This window comes from Stylophora pistillata, chromosome 3 (genome assembly GCF_964205215.1).
Source record: "Stylophora pistillata chromosome 3, jaStyPist1.2, whole genome shotgun sequence".
Classification (NCBI taxonomy): Eukaryota; Metazoa; Cnidaria; class Anthozoa; order Scleractinia; family Pocilloporidae; genus Stylophora; species Stylophora pistillata.
This window is the reverse complement of record NC_142521.1, coordinates 47,163,465-47,186,707: the sequence shown is the minus strand read 5'-3', so window position 1 is coordinate 47,186,707 and position 23,243 is coordinate 47,163,465. Positions and strand designations below refer to the sequence as shown.

The 23,243-nt window shown below is 39.4% G+C and overlaps 3 protein-coding genes, 1 long non-coding RNA gene and 1 pseudogene across 6 annotated transcripts; 4 read left to right on the top strand and 1 right to left on the bottom strand.

Moving 5' to 3' along the window:
* Positions 1-113: 113 nt before the first annotated feature.
* Positions 114-1,996, top strand: LOC111343859 (contactin-associated protein-like 2). Of its 2 annotated transcripts, XM_022951055.2 has the most exons (3): positions 114-611; positions 702-819; positions 1,228-1,996. In XM_022951055.2, exons 1-3 carry the CDS (start codon positions 267-269, stop codon positions 1,833-1,835), a joined length of 1,071 nt encoding a protein of 356 aa, XP_022806790.2. In that variant the 5' UTR covers positions 114-266; the 3' UTR covers positions 1,836-1,996. The 2 variants fall into 2 exon arrangements, with proteins under 2 accessions (XP_022806790.2, XP_088611136.1); XM_088755010.1 differs by having other exon boundaries at positions 114-819.
* Positions 1,997-5,118: 3,122 nt separating this feature from the next.
* On the top strand, positions 5,119-7,578 carry LOC148736488 (contactin-associated protein-like 2; annotated as a pseudogene).
* Positions 7,579-10,270: 2,692 nt separating this feature from the next.
* Positions 10,271-13,929, top strand: LOC111343869 (contactin-associated protein-like 2). 2 transcript variants are annotated; one of them, XM_088754445.1, is made up of 3 exons: positions 10,271-10,615; positions 10,706-10,823; positions 12,853-13,929. In XM_088754445.1, exons 1-3 carry the CDS (start codon positions 10,271-10,273, stop codon positions 13,458-13,460), a joined length of 1,071 nt encoding a protein of 356 aa, XP_088610571.1. In that variant the 3' UTR covers positions 13,461-13,929. The 2 variants fall into 2 exon arrangements, with proteins under 2 accessions (XP_088610571.1, XP_022806801.2); XM_022951066.2 differs by having other exon boundaries at positions 10,271-10,823.
* Positions 12,413-13,205, bottom strand: LOC148736487 (uncharacterized). Its single transcript, XR_015999043.1, has 2 exons — positions 13,071-13,205; positions 12,413-12,915 (listed from the first exon to the last, which is right to left on the bottom strand). It is a non-coding gene; the product is annotated as an uncharacterized LOC148736487 (long non-coding RNA).
* A 6,195-nt stretch (positions 13,930-20,124) lies between the features above and the next one.
* On the top strand, positions 20,125-21,022 carry LOC111343314 (contactin-associated protein-like 2). Its single transcript, XM_022950464.2, has one exon. It carries the CDS (start codon positions 20,500-20,502, stop codon positions 20,998-21,000), a length of 501 nt encoding a protein of 166 aa, XP_022806199.2. The 5' UTR covers positions 20,125-20,499; the 3' UTR covers positions 21,001-21,022.
* Positions 21,023-23,243: the final 2,221 nt, after the last annotated feature.

Below are 23,243 nucleotides of genomic sequence, written 5' to 3'. Positions count from 1 at the left end.
AGGATTCATGAGATATTGTCCAAAGATTCATTTTTTGGACAATATCTCAGCCGCGGAAATTATCAGCCAACATACCAGCCGCCTGAAGGGGTTTATTCACTAATTGTTCCTACTAGCTCTTGAAATTTGGTAGTTCAATCGATCATGATGCGTTGCACCTGCTCCATATCAAACAAATACATTAACACATAAGTTATTCACAATTTTTAAGGTGTTTCGTCCCTAAAGCAACTCATTCAGATGTTGACAGTCCAACGACCACTATCATGCAGCTTCTTCCACTCTTGGTATTTTTTCCTTCGTTACTTAACTTGATGTTTGCCATGCAGAACAGCGCTCTCTATCGACGTCCAACGGGTCATCTTTCTTTTGGTAACTTTAAGCATGATGCCTTATACTACCTGTGGGAAGAAAAACTTACATCTTCCATGGTAAAAGATCATTTTGCCTGCGCTTTCCATTGTGTCGATGAGCCAAAGTGTTATTCGTTTAACGTAGCAGAGAGTCCTGACTCTAATGGTCTTTATCTTTGTGAGTTGTTGGTCACTGACAAGTACAGAGCAACAGGAAAGTTCTTTGCAAATAGTACATTCCATCATTTCAGTCCTTTGGTAAGCTCTCCTTATATATTTGGTGATTTACACGTATTGATATCAATAGAAAAAATCATTATTTGCGGCTTGTTCTCGGTCTCTTTTCAGTCTCCATGTGAAAGCGTTCCTTGTAAGAACGGTGGTGTCTGTGTTCCTGAATATGTATCGAACTCCTATCGCTGTGACTGCAAGCCCGGATTCTGCGGAACTCACTGCAAACGTGGAGGTATCGACTACATTTTTTTTTTCTAGATGCTGAAAAATACATTTGTAAGAAAGTTAGCTTTAGATTTTGTTTGATTGACCAATTTCACTCAACAATCGGTTCAAACGTCAATAAACGTTCACAACCATAGTTTCTGGAGCGCTCTAAGAACCTCCTAAGTACTTCATATTTTTAACGCAGAGGTTTGGTACGTTTCAGTATGTACACTACGCCATTGGCGTGTACAATGGGAAAATGAAGCACGTTCGCTCTATTGCGCAAGAATTCACTGACTTTGTTCTTACTTTCCCAAATAAATGAAAGGTAATCTACTCCTACATTTTACTTTTTTCCATGAACTCAATCCGATGATAAGAACAGACCAAATGAGATATACTTGCAATTTCTTTCTTTTTCTTTGCTTTTAAGGAGACAAAACCTGCAGTAAGATCAAACTTTGTAATCTCCCAAGTGGCTCTTACGTCATCGACCCTGATAGAGAAGGAGGGGTAAGACCTTTCAAAGTCTACTGTGACATGACTGACAAGAAAGGCATTGGAGTGACAGTTGTCAGTCACGACAGTGAAAATAGGATGCGGGTGTATGGGTTTAGGGGAAGAGGTAGCTATTCTCGTTCCATCAACTACACGGAAGCCGATATGGCCCAGCTGGCGAAGCTAACAGCTTCATCAGCTCATTGCGAGCAGTTTATAAAGTACGAGTGTTTAGGCTCTAGGCTCCTCTTCAATGGTGATATGTACGGCTGGTGGGTGTCACGTGATGGAGAGAAGATGAAGTACTGGGGAGGAGTTGATTCCGTTGATTACAAATGTGCATGCGGCTTGAATAATACGTGCGCAGACACTAACTATGGATGCAACTGTGACATAGAAGGCAACACATGGAGAGAGGACAGCGGCTTCCTTACAAACAAATCCAAACTCCCCGTGAAACAAGTGAGGTTTGGAGATGCCCTTTACTATGGTGATAAAGGATACCACACACTTGGAAAGCTCAGGTGTTTTGGACTCATTTGAAACTCATTTCTTTGAAAAGTGCACAGTAACTGTCTAGGCGCTATTTGTAGACTCGGTTGATTCTGTAATCCAACAGGCTGCCTGTAAATTTGCTTTTTGCAGTTCGTTTTTAACGAACGAAATCGATCAACCAATTCAAAATAAAGAGAAAAACACCCTAATTTCGTCTGCGTAGTAGAATATTGCACATCCACTTTTAGAAGAGAAGAAGAAGAATAAAAAGAAAAGGAAGAAAAAGAAAAAGAGAAGGAGGAAAAGAAGCACGAAATTATGAGTTCATCCCTTCACCTGAAAAGTTCTTTTTGCTTTCCACCGTTATCTCGCAATTTGTTTCGTCGAGCAGAGTTAAAAGTAAAAAACTTTGAGTATATTTGCAACCTTTCAGGCCTTTAACACCACAAGATTTAAATTCCCTCGTGGAATTGCGAAAAAAACAACAACAACAAGAAACGATACGCAATCCTGAATTTTAACTTTGTTGGCCTAATTTACAAATTAAAAGGAAAAGCCTGACCTTCAGCATCAGTTTTATATAATACTGTACAGCTATCGATCACGGGTATGAAAAAAAAAACGTTCGTTTTGTAAGTGAGTCTCTCATCCTTGTGACAGTAAGCGCAACCATAAGGGACAGAACCCCATTTCAAAAATCGTGCATAACAATAGAGTTTACACAGATAAAATTGATATTGCAGATCAATTTAACAAACATTTTATTTATGTAGGTCCAAATCTAGCCCACAAGATTGGACACTGTGAAGGAAATCCTACCCAGAACATTAAATCAACCCCGGTAGACAGCTTTGTTCTATCTTGTGTTACTGAAACCCAAGTCTGCTCATTATTTAAATGCTTAAATGACCACAAGCCATCCCTAGATATCCCTAACAAATTAATCAAAATAGCTGCTCAACCATTGTCAATACCTCTAACATATATTTACAACCAGTCTATAGAAACTGGTATTGTTCCAGATATATTAAAAGTCTCTCAGGTGTCTCCAGTATATAAAAATGGAGATGCTACATTTCCCAGCAATTATCGCTCTATAGCAACTCTCTCACCATTCACTAAAATACTTGAACGACTAGTCTACAATCAACTATATTCCTTCAGAGAAAACATCAAATCCTATATAAATATCAATTTGGATCCAGGAAAGGATACTCCACTGAACAGGCTATTCTTGAAATTACAGACAATTTAAAGCTAGCAATCGATAGAAAATAAATCACATGTGGTCTGTTTCTTGATTTGTCAAAGGCCTTTGAGACAGTAAATCACAGCATTCTACTCTCTAAGCTCTCTTTATATGGCGTTCGAGGAGTCTCACATAAATGGTTTGAGAGTTATTTTCAAAATCGTAATCAATATGTCAAAATTGATTCCACTAGATCTGCCAATGAAAATATAACATGTGGCATACCTCAAGGTTCAACTCTAGATCCACTCTTATTTTTACTCTATGTTAATGATTTACCAACTTGCACTGATAAACTCTCAGTGCGGATCTTTGCTGATGATACTAACTTGTTTTTTACTAGTGACAACCTACATCATCTCGAATCTGTTATGAATCATGAACTTAAACAAATTTATAAATACTTTGTACTAAATAAGTTATCTATTAATTTTGCCAAAACTAATTACATGTTAATTTCATCTTCTAGATACCACCCCACGATAACTATTGAAAACATTGAATCAAAGAATTATATAAAATACGTGGGAGTCTACATCGATAAGTACCTAAATTGGCAACCGCAAATACAACATATAAACAATAAAATAGCAAGAAACATTGGAATTCTTACTATATTGAGAAATTATGTCGAATTTAATATGTTAAAGCAATTACGCTACGCTTTGATATGTCCCTATTTAAGCTATGGTATAACTACCTGGGGCTGTGCCACCAATACTAGCTTAAAATGCCTCTGTATCAAGCAGAACAAATGTCTTCGTAGCATCTTCTTTGCAAATGCTAGAAAGAATGCCAATCCCTATTATAAACTATTAAGAATTCTAAAGTTGGAAGCTATTCATAAATTCAGAATATGCTGTCTTACGTATAAGATTAATATTAAAAGTGATAGTATTCCAGATATCTTCCTTGATATCCTGACCCCAGCATCTGAAAAACATAATTATAATACAAGATTTGCTACTAATAATAACTTTTTTAGACCAAGAGTAGCCACCAACATGGGAAAATCATCTTTCATATTCTCTGCTTCAAAGATATGGGAAACCGTACCCACTTATCTTAAATAAATGCCTTACAATAATTTCAAAAGAGAATGGAAACATCAACTTTTACTCAACCAAACCTGATCATTTTACTTTGCTGCTGTTCTACTCTTAAGGAAAAATGTAAACTTCAAAAAACTTCAACTTTTGTTCAACAAATCCTAATCAGTTTATTTACTTTACTGCTGATATACTTTTATTATAGGCTGCTATCTATTTATATGACCATTTACGGTGTCCAACTAGAAAGGCTTCGCTACTTTGGACACCGTGCACCTTTCAAACTTATCTTTATAGCCAAATATTACCATTATTCTTCCCTTTTTCTCTTACTTTTCAATGTATGTTAACTTCTATTAATAGTGTGAAATAAATAAAGTTCAAAGTTCAAGTTCAAGTTCACTTTCAATTTCTTGTTTTAGTTGAGGAGTGGCCAATTGATGATCTAGCAGATTGTGAGCGCCTAGCAAAAAAGTCCACCACCGATGGTAGGAAAGGCTGCAAACAGCCCCCACTACTGAAAATACCTTTTCAGTTTTTTTGTGTCGATACACCCCATATTTTTCTACGCAGTATGGAACGACTGTTTAATCAGGTAAATGAGTTGCTAAGCATGTGTTTTTGCTAAGCATGTGTTTTGCGGTTTTGGATGTTTTTTTTTTAATCGTGATGATAACGGGAAGCCGCCATCCACACGATTTAGAGGAGTGGGGGCGGAGTTGATGTACCAGGTCTTCAAACAAAGGCTTTGGTGGTAACGTTGATTAGCGGTGATGATAATTACGTCTGGCTTTAAATTATTTCCATGATTTATGCCCCACTACAGTATCTATTTAGTTTTTGTTTTTTTAGTTTTGAGTTACTTACAATCTACATTATTGCAGTAGAGCCTATGTATACCTATAGATATATCGCTTCGAGTCTTTACCTCCTTTTTAAAGTATTGAATATCAATACATATTTTACATTTACAAATAAGATCTTCTGTGTCTCAAAGCATCATTCAAATGCTGACAGTCCACTAGCCACTATCATGCTGCATCTGTCACTCTTGTTATTTTTTCCTTCGTTGCTGAAGTTGATGTCTACTATGCAAAACAGCGCTCTCTATCGATATCCAACAAGGCGTGCTTCGTTTGGTAAATTCATGTGCGATCCCTTCCATTACTTATAGGAAGAGAAACTAGCATCTTCCAAGGTGGAAGATAAGATGTCCTGCACTTTTCTTTGCGGTTGGTGATCCAAAGTGTTATTCGTTTAACATGGCCGTTTATCCTGACTCTAACGGTCTCTATCTGTGCGAGTTGTTTGCCACTGACAAGTACAGAGTGACCGAGAAGCTTCATGGAAGTAACACTTTCCATCACTTTAGCCCAAGGGTAAGTAAGGTGGAATCAATGTGCTTTAATATTACGGACTTACCGCATGAGGTACATGCATGAGTTCTCTTCTGCCAGAAGGCAAGTTACTTGATTAAGATCCAACGACATAACTCAGTTCAATCATTACTTATAGTTTATTTCTTTCATTTTTCCTTTTTCTTCGATAGGTCACCATGTGATAGCGCTCCGTGCAAGAACGGTGCTGTCTGTGTTCCTCAGTACCAATGGAACTCCTACCACTGTGAGTGTAAGCCTGGATTCCATGGCATCAACTGTTACCCAGAAGGTACATGGACAGTGGAACGTTTTCTTATGACAAATAGCATTTTATAGCTTAGAAAATTCAGTCTTAGGCAAGAGCTGCATTTGATGAATTAGCAGTACGCTGTTAGGCTTGTGTTGAGGGTTACCAGTCGTTTCGTACCCAGAAAAGACCATTTGCACCAAGGCAGTTTTGTCGTTTAGTCGGCTTCTTTGTCCCTCATTTTTTGGCGTAAAACCCTCTAGGAAATCAAACTGTATAGTTCTTGAATGGCTTCTTGCGTCATCGCTTCTCTTTTCTGGTAATTAAAACAGGGATAACCATTCGTGAAAATGTCGTTTTTCTGTGTCTGCTTGTTTTTCAGGAAGAAACTGCAGTGACATCAAACACTCCTACCCTAAGGCCCAAAATGGTGATAGCGTCCTAGAACCTGATGGAGATGGCGGAGTGAAACCTTTTAAAATCTACTGTGGCATGAATGACAAGAACACTGGTTGATGGGTATGTTGGCCGAGGCGCCTATTCTCGCAATATCATTAATACAGAGGCTGATATGGCTCAGCTAGCAAGGCCAACAGCTTTATTAGCTCACTGTGAGCAGTTTATAAAGTACGATTGTCATCACTCAGTGCTCCTCTACAATGGTGATCCCTTGGGTGTCACGTGATGGAGAAAAGATGAAGTATTGGGGATGAGTTGACTCCGTTGATTACAAATGCGCATGTGGCCTGAACAATTCATGTGCTAACCCTAACTACGGATCCAACTGAGACAAAAATGACGAAACTTGGCGAGAGACAGCCGCTTCCTTACAGAAAAGTCAAAGCTTCCCGTAAAGCAACTGAGGTTTGGGGCTATCCGATCTTCCTCCTTTGAGTTTGGAAACCACATCCTTGAAAAGCTCAAGTTTTTTGGACTCGTTTAAAAACACTGTAAAGTGCACTGTAGCTGTATATACTCGCTATGTTTGTGGACTCGCCTGATTTATCGCTGGAAAACGTGATTTACCGGCAATAAACCGAGGAACACAATTCAAGAAGTTGCATAATATCCGAAAAACAAAATAAATTTAGTTTAAATCTCGCACGCGTGATTATATTCGGAAATATTGTGAATCACATTCTCCCAAAAACTTATACCATTTAGGCTATTCTAATGGCTTTTAGAGAGACACAAAAGAAAAGCTAAGAATTTTTTAATGAATTCCTTTTTTTTTTTGTTTAAATTAAACAAGACATTCTACAGTTGGGACTAGATGTTGATAAAGCAGCTTTCTTGGAAACCTTGAACTCTCACAGTTATCTGAATGATCGCAGTATGCTTCATGCGTTTGTATCGCAAGAAACTTACCATTCTATCCGTTTTTACTTAGAGATATATAGGATATTACATGGCTGCGAGTAGATACAAATGTTGTCTCCAAACGTCTCTCACCAGTGAGTGAGGAGAACGAGTGAGAGATGAATAAAGCATGAGGAGACATAAAAAATTTCGATGTTTCCTATCGATGTTTCTTCGATGTTTCTTTGATGTTTCCATTATTCGCCGCAGTGTAAACTTAAAATAAAAGTTAACAACTCCCCTTCTTCCCTTATCCAATATTTTACAATTTTGTCCAAGTCTTGAGCGTGTACTGTCAGGACGTGTCTTTTCACACTCCCTACTCCTGATAATTTCTCTTTAACTTCTAATGCCGGACTCGGTAAAATCCCTCAAAAAGAGCAAGGGAGAGCTGAAGAGGCAGCTCGAGCACGCTAAAAAAGAGTTGAAGAACCTGGAGCAGCGAGTTACGAACCAAGAATGTATGGTAAGAAATGTCAAAAGTGAAGAAGGCGCTGCGGCCATCTTGAATAGATCTAGAGAAGCTGAGGCGAGCCTTGAGTTCGTTAATCAAGAGTTTGATGATACTAAGCTCCAGCTGGAAGGAATTCGGGAATCCCTCGCCAACATCAAACAACGGCTTACCAACTTCGAGGAACGATTGCTAACCCTTGAATTTACATTCAATGACATTCAGAATCATAGCTATTCGTTCAAATTCAAAGTATTGGGTGTCCCAGAGCTGTCTGACTCGGAGAGTGCAGCCGATACTAGTTTATTGTTGTACGATTATTTAATGCAATGGGAACAATACATCAACATTGCACACCGCGTCCCTCCTCATGATTTATCGAGAGGAGGTCCGAGACCAATTATTTGTAATTTTACACGACGGTTAGTAAGAAATGAGGTTATGATCTTGAGCAAGGAGGCCAACAAGATCAGCGCGGCTGTTATCGGTTTTGATGAAGATCGGATTATGTCAAACCCCAGGGTGGTTGAGCATCTAACTCCCAGATTACAGAAACTTTTTGTGGACGTAAAAGCTTTCAAAAATCAATATCAATACGCGTTCTGCTGGGTAAAAAATGGATCCATACTTCTACGCAAGACGGCTGATTCGCACCCTGTTAGAGTCAAGAGTCAGCGGATGACCGCTGACCAAGAGTCAAGATCATCTTACCAACTTAACGCCACAAGAACAGATCAGGCGGAACTCTTCTTCTTCTGAGATAAGTCATGCTTAATAACTCTGTTTTATTTACTTTAATATTTTTCTCTACGTCATTGTTAAATCAAGTTAAAGAGCATGAAAGCTTGCTCCGTGAATTTGGTCAAAACATAACTCTCTACCATGGGCAATTCAATAATGTTATCCAGTTGAACGATCTCCCAACTAAAAAGTATTTGCAGCGCTTGCCTAGTTTTCATGTCATTGACCTTTTTAGCTTGAACCTTGATGAAACGTCTGACTTCTCGCCTTTCCGCTCCATTCGTTGCAAATATTATTCACCGCATAGTTTTTATCAACTTAAAGATGAATTCGGCCGTCAATGTAATTCTAGACAGTATACTTATATTTTTGTATTCACTTTTGTAATTGACATCTAGCTGTACCTTTGTAATTGTTATTTATTTTTTGTCATTAGAATAATGTTATTTTTAATATGCAATTGACACGTTTTTCATACTTCCCGCCTCGATATTAGCTTCGCTATATTGCAGGTAGTCTTAATCTAGAAGTTAAATTGTCATTATAAATAAAAGATGTTGTTGTTGTGGTTGAAGATGAGATACCCAAAATTGTTTGGGGTACGAAGTAACAAAAAAATGTTGAACACAGCAAGCTATGTTCAGATGGTATGAAGATAAAAACACAAGTCCTTCAATTATTTAACGCTGAGAGTGGGAAAGATGCGTAGGAGTACCTCGAGCTACTCCAGCTTCTTTTGTTTACTTGTCCCCATTCGTGTCAGTTGAGACAAAAACGTGTTTTGCTTGCATAATTATCAGAAATTTTGTAAGATGGTTTAGGACGACTGAGACGTTTTTTAATTGTGACAATGGACGGGATCGATGGTGTTTTGAATATTCTTTTAAGAAATATTTCTTTCAGTTTTACACAAAGCCATCTACAGGGGTCTCATTGCTTTTATAATTGGCCCAGTTCATTCTTCACAAGAAAGAACTATTCAGACACAGAATGCCAAATATCACATCAACTCTGACATTCATAATTGCATCCTTTATTTAGAATCGAAATTAAAAAATGCTCGAGGTTTTTGGAAATCATGGCGACTCAAACGCCTAGTCTTCACGGCGCAAGAAAAACTGGAATGTATTAAGGCTCACTTCCTACTTGGCCTGTGGAGATGGTTGAAAAGAAGTTTAAATAAAAAGAGCAAGTCTCTGTAGAAACTGTAATACTGTGTCGGATAGGGGGTACCACAAAATACTTTAACTCCCAATGAATTCGAACTTAGGGCTAACGCTCGAAACGTCAACAAGAGAATTTCTTTACCAGCCAATTCAAATTATTAACTCAGCTGATAAAACCAATTTACCTTGAATATAACTTTTTTGGTGCAGTTTATAGTACCTAGTGAGTAGATCTGACCAGCTGATTCCCCTGCTAATTTGAAAAAAAAAAAAAACAGTTCCACCCAAGTTAATTATTTACAGAATAAAACAAGACGGTCAGTAGTAAATATATATTGACGTTCTGTTGTGTAGTATCGCTGAGTATTTTTACGAGTTGTGCCAAATTGTTATTTCAGTGCGGGCGAATTTCGCGTATATTTCTAGAGTACAAATATCGCGTGATATTTGTACTCGTCTCGCGCGTTAGTTGTACTCTACGGAGCACATTTCGATAAGAATAGACATTCTACTAATGATTAGAATTTTAAAAAAGTCAACAAAATGTTTTCGACGCACGATAGGAAAATTAATGGGAGGATTCATGAGATATTGTCCAAAGATTCATCTTTTGGACAATATCTCAGCCGCGGAAATTATCAGCCAACATACCAGCGGCCTGAAGGGGTTTATTCACTAATTGTTCCTACTAGCTCTTGAAATTTGGTAGTTCAATCGATCATGATGCCTTGCACCTGCTCCATATCAAACAAATACATTAACACATAAGTTATTCACAATTTTTAAGGTGTTTCGTCCCTAAAGCAACTCATTCAGATGTTGACAGTTCAACGACCACTATCATGCAGCTTCTGCCATTCTTGATATTTTTCCCTTCGTTACTTAACTTGATGTTTGCCATGCAGAACAGCGCTCTCTATCGACGTCCAACGGGTCATCTTTCTTTTGGTAACTTTAAGCATGATGCCTTATACTACCTGTGGGAAGAAAAACTTACATCTTCCATGGTAAAAGATCATTTTGTCTGCGCTTTCCATTGTGTCGATGAGCCAAAGTGTTATTCGTTTAACGTAGCAGAGAGTCCTGACTCTAATGGTCTTTATCTTTGTGAGTTGTTGGTCACTGACAAGTACAGAGCAACAGGAAAGTTCTTTGCAAATAATACATTCCATCATTTCAGTCCTTTGGTAAGCTCTCCTTATATATTTGGTGATTTAAACGTATTTATATCAATAGAAAAAATCATTATTTGCGGCTCGTTCTCGGTCTCTTTTCAGTCTCCATGTGAAAGCGTTCCTTGTATGAACGGTGGTGTTTGTGTTCCTGAATATGTATCGAACTCCTATCGCTGTGACTGCAAGCCTGGATTCTGCGGAACTCACTGCAAACAAGGAGGTATAAAATGTGTTGTAATTTTTTTTTGTTTGTTTCTTTTACTTTTCAAATGCTGGAAATTATTTTTTTTTTCTTTTCTGGCTTGTTTTTTATATGTTGAAAAATACATTTGTTGAAAGGTTAACTCCAAATTTTGTGGGATTGGCCAATCTCACTCAACGATCGATTCATGTGTTAACAAGCGTTCTCAACTCTAGCTTCTTGAGAGCTTTAAAACATCCTAAGTACTTCATATCTTGATAAACATACAGCTGAAGTGAACAAGCATTCTTAACGCATAAGTTTGCTACGTTTCAGTGTGTGCTAGACACTTAGTCATAAGCCATTGTAGAATATAAATATGAAGGACGTTCGCGCTGTAGCGCGCAGATTCACTGAGTTTGTTCCCACTTTCCCAAAATAAATGAAATGTAATCTACTTTTTTATTTTACTTTTCTTGTTTTAAATATAATTTCCAGCTAAAAAACTCTTCAACTCTGCTCATTTCTAATTAAATACTAATGAATATTTCATTATGGCTGGTCTGAACTTGTGTCAAAGGAACTTAAGCGATTGTTTTTAGTTTAGATTACGTGTTCCGAATATTTTTTCATTATCAAATTCAGCAAAGGCTGAGCTTTTTTAACTGTTTTCTTCTTATTCTCACCACTGCTTAATAGCGGCCGTCCGTAAATATCGCCCGGAGGTGTGCAATATGAAAACATTGAAAATCCCCAGACTTTGCCAGAATATAAGTCTACTTAGTAGTAGTTTTCATTACTGCGAAGATCGCGTTCAAACTCGTTCAAACCAAGTTCATTTTAAAGACTGAGGACAATTATGAGACTCGTTTAAAGAAGCTAAATTTGATGTCACTAGAAAATAGGAGATTTCTAGCTGATGTTACTTTTTTATATAAAGCTCTCAATGGAATAAGTAACATCAATATCGATTCATACGTAGATTTTTATTCTAATGCGGATCATTATTCATTTAGGAAATACGATGATTTATCTCTTAACCCTTTGAATGCCAAGGACGTATATATACGTCCTAAAATAGGACCCTCAGATACCGAGGACGTATATATACGTCCTCTGACAAGCATTTTGTTTCTTTTCTCGGTCGTTCAAGGTTTTTATCCGTGGTTGTTTCAAAGGACCTGGGAGTACAAAGAAGAAATGAAATCTGTTATATAAGATGTTTTTGAAAATCATTTTTATCAAATTGTTTTTTTTATTATAAATGCAACCACACTGGCATAGAGGTTGTAATAACCTAGCCAATAAAAATACATATTTGATGTATTGACTATTGTAGTGCAAGATTGATTACTAAAAAGAGTTATACAATGCCAAAGGGCTCAAATTGTTGAGTAAAATTATTTTATGAAAAATCCAATATGGCCGCTGGTTGCGAGGCATGCACCTGGGTTGGCATTCAAAGGGTTAAGAAGAAATATGCAAGAACAAATCCACTTAAATATAGTTTTTTTCACAGGATAGTTGACTCCTGGAATCTTTTGCCCTACGATACTCGTAAGGCAGCAAGTGTTGATGTTTTCAAGCGGGGAGTCAAGAAATGTTTACTGGATCGTGCATTAAATTAGTTATTATTGTTGAACTATTGATTTTATTTTGATTTTATACTTTACTTTGTAACTTATTTTAGTAGATATTCATTGGTGATCTGTTCTTTATGGGGTCCTGGACTCCTTTACAGATTATCCGTATGGCTATTTATATTAGTTTTGTTGTTATGTATTACTATTAATGCCATTAAATTGTAATAAATAAATAAATAAATAAATAAATTTCTCTAACCGCAGTTCACAGATATGATTTTCATACATCCACAAACGTTGTTTTCTTCTTCGTTAATAAAATCATTACCAAGGTCAGATTACGTAAGTGGTTACTGCTTTCTTAAATGAATTAAATGTAATCTACTGTTATGTTTTACTTTTTTTTCCATGAAAGTGTGATAATTTATTTTTTCGATGTTTACTACGCATCACTCACAATTATTTTCTACTTCATTGCTTCTAAGGAGATAAAACCTGCGGTCAAATCAAACTATGTAATCTCCCAAGTGGCTCTTACGTCATCGACCCTGATGGAGAGAGTGAAGTGGAGCCTTTTAAAGTCTACTGTGACATGGTTGACAAAGAAGGTGTTGGAGTGACAGTTGTCAGTCACGACATTGAAAATAGAACACTGGTGAACGGATATAATGACCCTGGAAGTTACTGGCGCAATGTCAATTACCATAAGACCAGTTTCATTCAGTTAGCAAGCCTAACTGCTTCATCCGCTCACTGTGAGCAGTTTATAATGTACGAGTGCTATGACTCAGTGCTCACATATCGAGGTACAATGTATGGTTGGTGGGTGTCACGTGACGGAGAGAATATGAAGTACTGGGGAGGAGCTGATTCTGTTGACTACAGATGCGCATGCGGCTTGAACAAAACATGTGCAGACAATCATTATGGGTGCAACTGCGACAACGAACACCTCAGCTGGCAAAACGATAGCAGTTTACTCACAAACAAATCCAAGCTTCCCGTGAAACAACTCAGGTTTGGAGACACCGGTAAGGTTCATGAAAAAGGATACCACACACTTGGAAAGCTGAAGTGTTTTGGACAACTTTAAAACAATAAACAGTAAAAGTATCTGCCATTTCCGCTATTTATAAACTCACTTCCTCTACTTGTGTAAAACAAAATTCTGTTAATCAGTTAATTGATTTTAAACATTAGGAGCAAACCATCCAAATTTCTATGTGTAGTGGAATATTATACGTCATCAAAAGTGCCGACTGCTTTTTTTTCGAAATTAGAAGTGAAAAAGGGGAAAGAGAAGAGAATCAAAATCAATTTACCTTAAAAGATTTGTGCTGTCTATCGTTATATCGATAAATTTGTGTATTTGGAACCTATTCAAACTTTGCTACCATATGATTAAAATGTAGTTTACCGAAAAGAAATGAAGTAAAAGAAAAGCGGTTTAGAGAAACATGTAGTTCTACGACGAAAGTTATTAATGTTTTCAAAATGAAGTGTAAATGTAATTAATCACTCCGAGCTGAATGAAAAGTAAAAGCCTGATCTTCAGCCTCAAATTTATTCAATATTGTTTAGCACAGAATCACTGGCAATAGATCATGATGACAAAAGAAACTTTCCTTTCCTACGGGAGTCTTCCAGCCAATTGACAGATAAGGCTTTCAATAAACTCAGTGATTTAGGGGCCGACCATTTAACTTTTGAGGGGGGGTGGGTGATTTCTGGTCATCAAAAAATTTTTTGCTAGCAATCTGCTGGGCAGGATATTTTTTTCCGTTCTAAATGCTCTTTTCTTCTGTTACATTTGGACTACATGCAGTTTTTTCCTTCCAACCAGCGCTTGCAAGAAATTTTTTTTTCAAAATCACCCACCCATCCCCCTCAAAAGTTAAATGGTCGGTCCCTTAGACGTACGGACTGGCCCTTTAGTGTGAGTGTAAGACACTTGTTTAAAGATAGCTCCTTTGTTTGACGTAGGCAACTCAAGTGCACTGCGCTAAAAATTAATTAATAAAAGGGACCATTCTATCTGAGCCCGACGCTAGTGAGCCCACAGGGGGCCCATACAATCTGTCTGTGTAGCCGACTGTTGTTTTATAGTGAATGTACCAGATTTACCGTTTCCCTCACCTATAGTGATATATTACTATGTACATAAATCATTGATAAATAAATGTTGAATTGCTTTACCTGTGGTGTATAGTCGCCCTATTGCCTCAAAAATGTTTTTTTTTTTCCAGCGGTTTTGAATAAGTCTGAGTTCGTCGTTAATGTAATGCATAAAAGAAAGACAAGGGTGAAAACCTTGTTTTGAAAGGGTTCAAGCACCCGAGCGATTTTCCCCCCGAAAATCGCATCACTCCGCTTTCAAACTTTGCAGCATTAAGGTCAAAAGATGCACGATTCTCCTCGTACCCTCCAATCGAAAATCCATCCAAACGGACCGGAGCCAGTCCTCGAAGAAAATCAAAATCCCACAGTATTTGAGCGTCTGAGATGCGTAGCAAGATTCTCATGTGCATGCCAGAAACCGTCACGCTGATTGCCCTTTTCTGATTGGACGACGTTATTTTGAATTGGTCAATCACAAAAGGGCAACCGCGTGATGGTAATGAAATTAAATGCAGATCATAACAATTAAATCACTAATGATATAACTCCGTGCATTTAAAACAAGTTAGTATGAGCTCTTTAGATCTTGTAATTCTCTTGTCAACGGCTGTACACCTACCTATACATGCGAGGACGCATATGGCTTTACTGCAAGTATCATCTCCCGCAGCGTAAGCTCCCCGTGTCTGTTGAGAATGTGTGAAAACTTATCAAACTGTGGGAGATCAACTTGTCATCGCCAGTTATTGAGGTCCTGGTTAGTGTGGTAATGCGACTCCATAACCTTTCAAATTATAGAGATCAATTTATCATCGCTCGTGAATGGACTCCTGGTAAATGTCATGAATGTCGTAATATTGTTCTATCCGCCGCTATTCCTATGGGGTCATTTCTGACCCCATAACAGTATAAAATTACCCAAAAAATTGCGTGACTTCAGTTTGACGCCAAATTTGGCACACAGGAAGTAAACAGTTTAAGTCAATTACTTGCCGAATTGTAGGGAAGATGCTTAATTCAGCGTACATGACAATTTTTTTTTCAAACCAAGTGTGAGTTGTGATCGATCCAGCCATGGCGCCTGCAGCGAAGAGACCGAGATCGGCGAATTACTCTGTTGAAGAGGCTTTAGAAATGATATTTACTGGAGATGGAGATCATTTGGGAATGTCTCTTGACGAAGAAAGTGAAATTGACTGAGAACTGGATTACCAGAGCGGAATGGATGTTACTAAAACTAGTAACGGGGAACGGGGAACGGGGAACGGGGAACGGGGAACGGGGAACGGGGAACGGGAAACGGGAAACGGGAAACGGGAAACGGGAAACGGGAAACGGGAAACGTGGAACGGGGAACGGGGAACGGGGAACGGGGAACGAGGAACGGGGAACGGGGAACGGGGAACGGGGAACGGGGAACGAGGAACGGGGAACGGGGAACGAGGAACGGGGAACGGGGAACGAGGAACGGGGAACGGGGAACGGGGAACGGGGAACGGGGAACGGGGAACGGGGAACGGGGAACGGGGGACGGGGAACGGGGAACGGGGAACGGGGAACGAGGAACGGGGAACGGGGAACGAGGAACGGGGAACGGGGAACGGGGAACGGGGAACGGGGGACGGGGAACGGGGGACGGGGAACGGGGAACGGGGAACGGGGAACGAGGAACGGGGAACGGGAAACGGGGAACGGGGAACGAGGAACGGGGAACGGGGAACGGGGAACGGGGAACGGGGAACGGGGAACGGGGAACGGGGAACGGGGAACGGGGAACGGGGAACGGGGAACGAGGAACGGGGAACGGGGAACGAGGAGCGGGGAACGGGGAACGGGGGACGGGGAACGGGGAACGGGGAACAGGTGTACAGCGGTAACCCACCTGAAATGTTTATTGACCACCTTCCAGACACCGTGGGGACGCTACTGTTGGAAGCGTATGCCCTTTGGAACTTCACCCGCTCCCGAGCTGTTCCAGCAAAAGCTTGACCAAAACCTAGAAGGGCTACCCGGTGTACACAGAATCTTCGATGACCTGCTTATAACAGGATAGGGTGCTACCCTCTCAGCAGCAACCCAGGACCATGATAAGAAATTAAGAGGTCTTTTAGAAGGATGCCAAGAAAGGAAAATTAAGCTCAATAGGGACAAGTTCATGTTCAAGTGCTCCCAAGTTCCATTTATCGGTCACTTATTGACTAGCGAAGGATTGAAGCCTGACCCACAGAAAGTAGAAGCTATCTGCAACATGCCCAAACTGGAAGATTTTCAAGCGGTACAGCGCTTTGTTAACACAGTGAAGTACCTCCAAGGTTTTTAGAAGACCTGTCCGATATGTCTGAGCCCCTCCGCAGACCTACACATAAAGGTGCTCCTTGGAAGTAGTCTCAGGAGCAAGAAGAAGCCTTTACAAAGATCAAGAAAGCTGTGTCCACTGTTCCAGTGTTAAAGTTTTTCACTTCAAATGAGCAAGTTGAGGGTGAAGGAGATGCCTCAGAGAAAGGAATTGGCTTCGCCTTTATGCAAGAAGGTCAGCCTGTAACCTATGCGAGCAGATCTCTCACGAAAGCTGAGCAAAACTACTCGAAAATCGAGAAGGAGCTACTTACACAAGTCTTTGGCATGGAGCATAATCACCAATATGTATACGGCAGAAAGGTTACCCTGTGGACAGACCACAAGCCTTTAGAGATAATCGCCAAGAAACCTCTGGCTGCAGTTCCAAAACGTTTACAGCGTCTTATGATGAGACTAACGCAGTATGATGTGGAAATCAAGTACAGACGTGGCCCTGAGATGTTTCTTGTCGATACACTTTCCAGAGCGTATTTGCCTCAGGAACACCACCCAGGAAAGGCAGATCAAGAAGTGGAAAGGATCCATTCTGTAAATTTCCTATCAATATCTGAGCCACAGATCTAAGAAATCCGCGAAGAAACTGCCAAAGATCCTGTCCTGCAGACTCTTAAAGCAACGACTCTAAATGGTTGGCCTAGCCAAAGAAAGCAACTACCTCTTGAACTGCATGAGTACTTCAAAGTTAAGGACAAGTTGGCGACACAAGATGACATTATTTTCAAGGGTCCCAAATGCGTCATCCCGAAAAGTATAAGACCCAAGATCAAGGAAAAGCTCCACCGATCCAACATCGGTATTCGAAGTTGTTTAAGAAGAGCCCGTGAAGTGGTGTACTGGCCCAACACGAACAGAGAAGTCACAGAACTCATCTCAAAATGTGAAACCTGCAACACCTTCCAGTCTGCCCAACAGAAAGAGCCTCTTATTTGCTATGAAATTCCAAAGATGCTCGAGACCTGACGCGACTCACTTCTGGTGTACTATCAACACACAGAAGGAAAGAAGTGCGACTGGAGAAAAGGTACAGTACGCTCTGAGCACAGCGACCGATCCTACATAATAGATGGAAATGGAGGTGTATACAGGAGAAACAGAGTGCATTTACGTCCCACGACATTGAACGCTCCATCTGAGAACACCCCAACAACTGCTGTGGAGAACAATATGCACAGTCTACCAACAAACACCGACAAGAGGACCGAGTCCCAAGATACCACTAAGGCAGACACTACTCAAGCAAACTTGCAGACAAGACCGCAGCGGATAAGGAAAGAGCCATACTGGTTCAAAGACTATGAGATCAAATATTAGTTCGTTGCTGATGTATATATTCCCTTTTGTTTGTCGAAGTTGTGACATTTGATAGAACTCATTCACTCTGAGGAACTCGTCGTTTTGGACCTGTTATCGCTGTTTTCTTTTCTTTCTTTTTTTTTTTTTCGTTAAAATTTCCTTTGAGAAAGAAGGATGTTGATATAATCAGTATCACGTCCGTGAGATACTGGTCAGCAGATAGTGAGGCGCAACGCATGGGCATGTTCAGGTAATTAGCTGGGTATCCGCCATTACAGTCAAACTAAGTGAAGCGTACCCCTCAGTATTACATTAATGATTTGATTAATTGAATATTGAACCCGCTAATCGTTTCAGGAGCGCAGTAACGAATTGAATATTTGAACATGGAACCCGCTAACCGTTTCAAGAATGCAATGATGGATTGATTATTTGAATATTGAACCCGTATTCGTATAGCCGTATTCGTTTTGAAAAGGCGTGGATCATTGTTCAAATCAAAAGTCCATCTCCGATTGGATTATGCGAACACGTGATTATGGATCGGAACTATTTCAACATGGCGTCAGACATGGCGGGAAAGGTGAGTTCGAGTGTTGTGTAGAACGTCTTGTAAATGCAGTAAATGGAATGTTATCGAGAGCTTTTTTCGCCTATTTACATCTTGACGAACTTCTAAAAATTCTTGTGTATATTCATGGTCGAAAAAATAGTTTACAGGCGAAGCCATGGCAATACTTTTTTTATTTCGTTAATATTTGCGATCGACTGTTCGCAGTGTTTTTACAGTGCAGTTTGTTTATTTTCAGGATTCCTCGTCAAATAGAACAATCTTATTGGACTTCAGAATGGACTTCTAATTTGAACAATGATCCGCGCCTATACAAAACGGATACGGCTATCGGGTTCAATATTCAAATAGTCAATTCATTATTGCATTCTTGAAACGACTGACGGGTTTAATATCCAAATGATCAATTCATTAATGTTATGTTGAGGGGTACGCTTCACTTAATTGTAACTTTAAATTATTTGTATGTTTTTATTTTTATCTTTTCCTTTGTAATTGGCACTGAAAAGCCCCTTTGGGGAAGTGGTCAATAAACGTATGTATGTATGTATGTATGAGCTGTTTGTTTTCATTTCTGAGTGTTCTTCACTGCCTAATAGCAACGCTAATAAACACTAGCTGAACATTCTTTCTAGATGTTTGTTTACAGAACGGCATTAGCTAGTTAAACATGACATCTGTTTTTACAGGGAAATTTTAACCCACAAGTAACTCGTGTTATGTTATTTCCTCAAACGCCAGAAAGATACAAATCGTACCAACTCAACTACTTTATTAACTGACGTAATAATAACGGAGCGATGCCAATACTAATACTCATCTTTCAAACCGGCAGTCTCAATCCCACAGGGATCAATGAACGCTTTTCATTCCACTAATTTATTCATGTTTTTCTCGTTGCCATGCACCCACCAAAAACGTAGCTCCATTTTCTGCCTTTAAAAGCACACACAACCCACAATTCCTCTATTCGCTCCGACGAAGGGCTAACCCTCGAAACGTCAGCTTTTGTAATCATTACGGTGGCCAATTTACCATTTCAACTTTGTTGATATATCCAAATTATTCCAATACTAATACGATAACTGTCATCTTAACTTAGAGCCCCCTATAAAAACTATAATGTCAGTGTACTACTGCACAACTCACAGTTCCCTTAAATGATCCTTGTAACTTGTCGACGTCCACAATACCTTTCCCAACGAAGCCTTCCACACGGCTGACGATTCCAATAACAATAAATAACTCCAACAACTCTCTGTAATCCGGCTCTGTAATAACACTAGCTCTTCTGGGGTCTTCACGACAACACTAACTCACTGAAAAGGGCCTATAGCTTTAACTGATCGCGGCTCTTTATATATCTTTTACAAAATGTTCCAGAACATTCTTATCGCGTTCTCAGCGCAGTGTTGAACCAAACACGAAGACTATGCAAATCAATGTGTTTATTTATCTTCAGTGTCGAATGGTGAAACTACATGCAAATAAAATACAGAAAACGATGAAACGGAACTAGAAGACAGAAAAGACAGTAAACTCTGCCGAAACTAAATACGCAACACACCCTTTAAAAGCACACACAGCCCACAATTCCTCTATTCGCTCCGACAAAGGGCTAACGCTCGAAACGTCAGCTTTTGTAATCGTTACGGTGGCCAATTTACCATTTCAACTTTGTTGATATATCCAAATTACACCCAAACAGTCCTACCCTAAGGCCCAAAATGGCGATTACGTCATAGACCCTGATGGAGATGGTGGAGTGAAACCTTTTAAAGTCTACTGTAACATGACTGACAAGAACGACTTTGGAGTGACTGTCGTCAGTCATGACAGTGAAAACAGAACATTGGTGGTTGGGTGTGAGCGCCGAGGCGCCTATTCTGGCAATATCAGTTACACAGAGGCTGATATGGCTCAACTGGCAAAGCTGACAGCCCCATCAGCTCACTGTGAGCAGTTCATAAAGTACGAGTGCCGTTGCTCAGTGCTCCTCAATAATGGTGACCCTTGCGGCTGGTGGGTGTCACGTGATGGAGAAAAGATGAAGTACTGGGGAGGAGTTGATTCCGGTGATTACAAATGCACCTGCGGCCTGAACAAGTCATGTGCAGCCAAAGACTACGGATGCAAGTGCGACGAAAATAGCGGAACGTGGCGAGAGGACAGCGGTTTCCTTACAGACAAGTTAACGCTTCCCGTGAAGCAACTGAGGTTTGGGGATACCTCTTCCTCTGATGAGAAAAGACACCACACCCTTGGAAAGCTTAAGTGTTTTGGACTCATTTAAAAACACTGTAAAATGGACTGTAACTCTATATACCCGCTATATTTGTAGACTTGCCTGATCTGTCGCTAGAATCGCAACTTTTCGTAAAGGAAATCGATTAATACATTAGAGTACGAAAGTAGAGAGTAGAAAAACCCTAGTTTTAAAATTAAGCGTGAATTTGGGCGTCGAAAGCTTCTTTTGCCTTCTTGTAGTTTTGAAACAGAAGTTGTCAATGGTGTGAAAGGGATCTGTTAATACAATAAACACGTAAAGTGAAATCAATCGCAAAGCCTGATCAACCTTCTGACAGTTCAGTAGTTTTCAACAAACTTAGTGATTTTGATCTTAATCGTAATCGTGAGTTTAAGTTAAAGGAACGCAAATGAACTGCGCCAAAAAATAATTCAAAGAAGAAAACGACTGTGAGATGAATTCAACATTAGGAGACAGATGAAATGGTATCTTAAGGCGGATATGTAATTCTTGGTTGATTAAATAAATTGCCATTTCATTCGAATAATAACAATAATAATAATGGTTTAATAAACTCTCTTGCAGTAACTTACTGAATTAACGAGTTATGATACAATGAAAACTTGCTAAGAACGACTATGTACATTTCTTGTATACATTAAGTACAAGTTATATACACCACACGGAACATACATCACATTTGTTAAAAATACTTAAAAGTTAAAAAGTCTTCGGTGCGCTTCGTTCTACAGGTAGTAACGTTTCTGTAAAGATACAACTGGTCTGATTTGTGCCTGAGGTTATAGGAACAGGTATCGTCTAAGCGTGTTGGTAGAAGAGGATCGAGAGGGTGGTTTGAGTCCTTCATTTTGCACATATACTCTTTACATATCTTGTCTCTTCTATAGGGGAATCCTTGTTTACAATATTTGCCTCATTAGCATAAGCAATTCAGTTTCTGATGGAGCTAAAAATAAATCAGTTCTGAATATCGAAAGGTCAAAGTACGATTAACTCGGCCAATGAATACGAGCCTGCTGCATTGAATACTTTTTGTGCAACACGGGTTTAAAAACTCAAAATTTGACATAGAATGTATGAGCTCATTAGCGCTTTTGCCACCCAGAAATTTTGCAGTTTTTGATGGACTATTTGTCCTTGAATATTACACCCAAAGAGCTAAAAATTTCACCATGTACTGTTTTCTAGCTCTTTAGCTGCCTGAAGTCAATTTGTATCTAACATGCTTCCTTCTTTACGCAAAGCCGTATGCAAATGAGCAAAAATGTAAACAATGACGTCAGCATGAATCCGCCTATACGCAAGGGTCTCCACCCGTGCTAACTCGAGCGGTTCTGAGTAACTATCGGCACATGGGAAAATTATCTTAAGCGCCCTTTTCTGTATGGATTCAATTTTGTCAGACAGATAACCTGGAATGGATTGCCATACTGGTACGGCGTACTCTACAATAGATCTAACAGCGCTTGTATAGACCTTTAACATGCTACCTTGGTCAACGCCGGCTCGACGTAGAATACGTAGAGAGTAGAGCTTCTTGCAAGCTTTTTTATATATGTAGTTAACATGACTATTCCACCTCAGGTCGCTATCGATGAATACTCCTAGAATCTTGTAAGTCGATACGCGTTCTATAATGTTATTATCAATAACTAATGGTCTGAGAGTACAATTAGGACACGACATAAAGTTAGTTAACATCTCTTTACATTTAGCAGGGTTTAGTCTCATGTTATGGTCCATGGAGAATTCGTGAATGTTAGAAACGATCGTATTGAGCAGACTGATAGAGTTCCTGGGTAGTATTTCTATGGCAGACGTGTCATCCTCAAACTTGACTCTCAGGTGCCAATCAGCTAAAAGATTGTTTTTCATTATTGTGAAAAGTATCGCTCCTAATTTAGTTCCCTGCGTCACACCTCCCTTGAGGAATTTCCAATCTGATAGTGTTGTACCTATTCTTACAGCTTGCTGTCTGTCGGTTAAACAATGTTATCATTCATTTTTCAAAGCACCGAGTGCAGAAATCACCGGCGCGTAAACTTAGCTCGCATAAAAGCTACCCAAAAACCTCAATACGACAAATGCTTTCCTCTCATCTAAGACTGGAATTCAACATTAGTAATGTTCGTAGATCAAAAATAAAAGTGAAGAAACAGATAAAACTTCGACGTCTGTAAAAATGCCATTCCTACATATCCGTTTACCTCTCTACCTGGTACCTTCACTCCGCGTAGCGGAGATACGTTTTCGAATCTGGAAAAAGT

Bases quoted from the DNA above. Each gene is read 5' to 3' on its own strand.
- LOC111343314 (XM_022950464.2), top strand. From the start codon at position 20,500: ATGACTGACAAGAACGACTTTGGAGTGACTGTCGTCAGTCATGACAGT.
- LOC111343859 (XM_088755010.1), top strand. From the start codon at position 267: ATGCAGCTTCTTCCACTCTTGGTATTTTTTCCTTCGTTACTTAACTTG. The intron at 820-1,227 runs GTATCGACTACA...TTTGCTTTTAAG, and splicing joins AACTCACTGCAAACGTGGAG to GAGACAAAACCTGCAGTAAG.
- LOC111343869 (XM_022951066.2), top strand. From the start codon at position 10,271: ATGCAGCTTCTGCCATTCTTGATATTTTTCCCTTCGTTACTTAACTTG. The intron at 10,824-12,852 runs GTATAAAATGTG...ATTGCTTCTAAG, and splicing joins AACTCACTGCAAACAAGGAG to GAGATAAAACCTGCGGTCAA.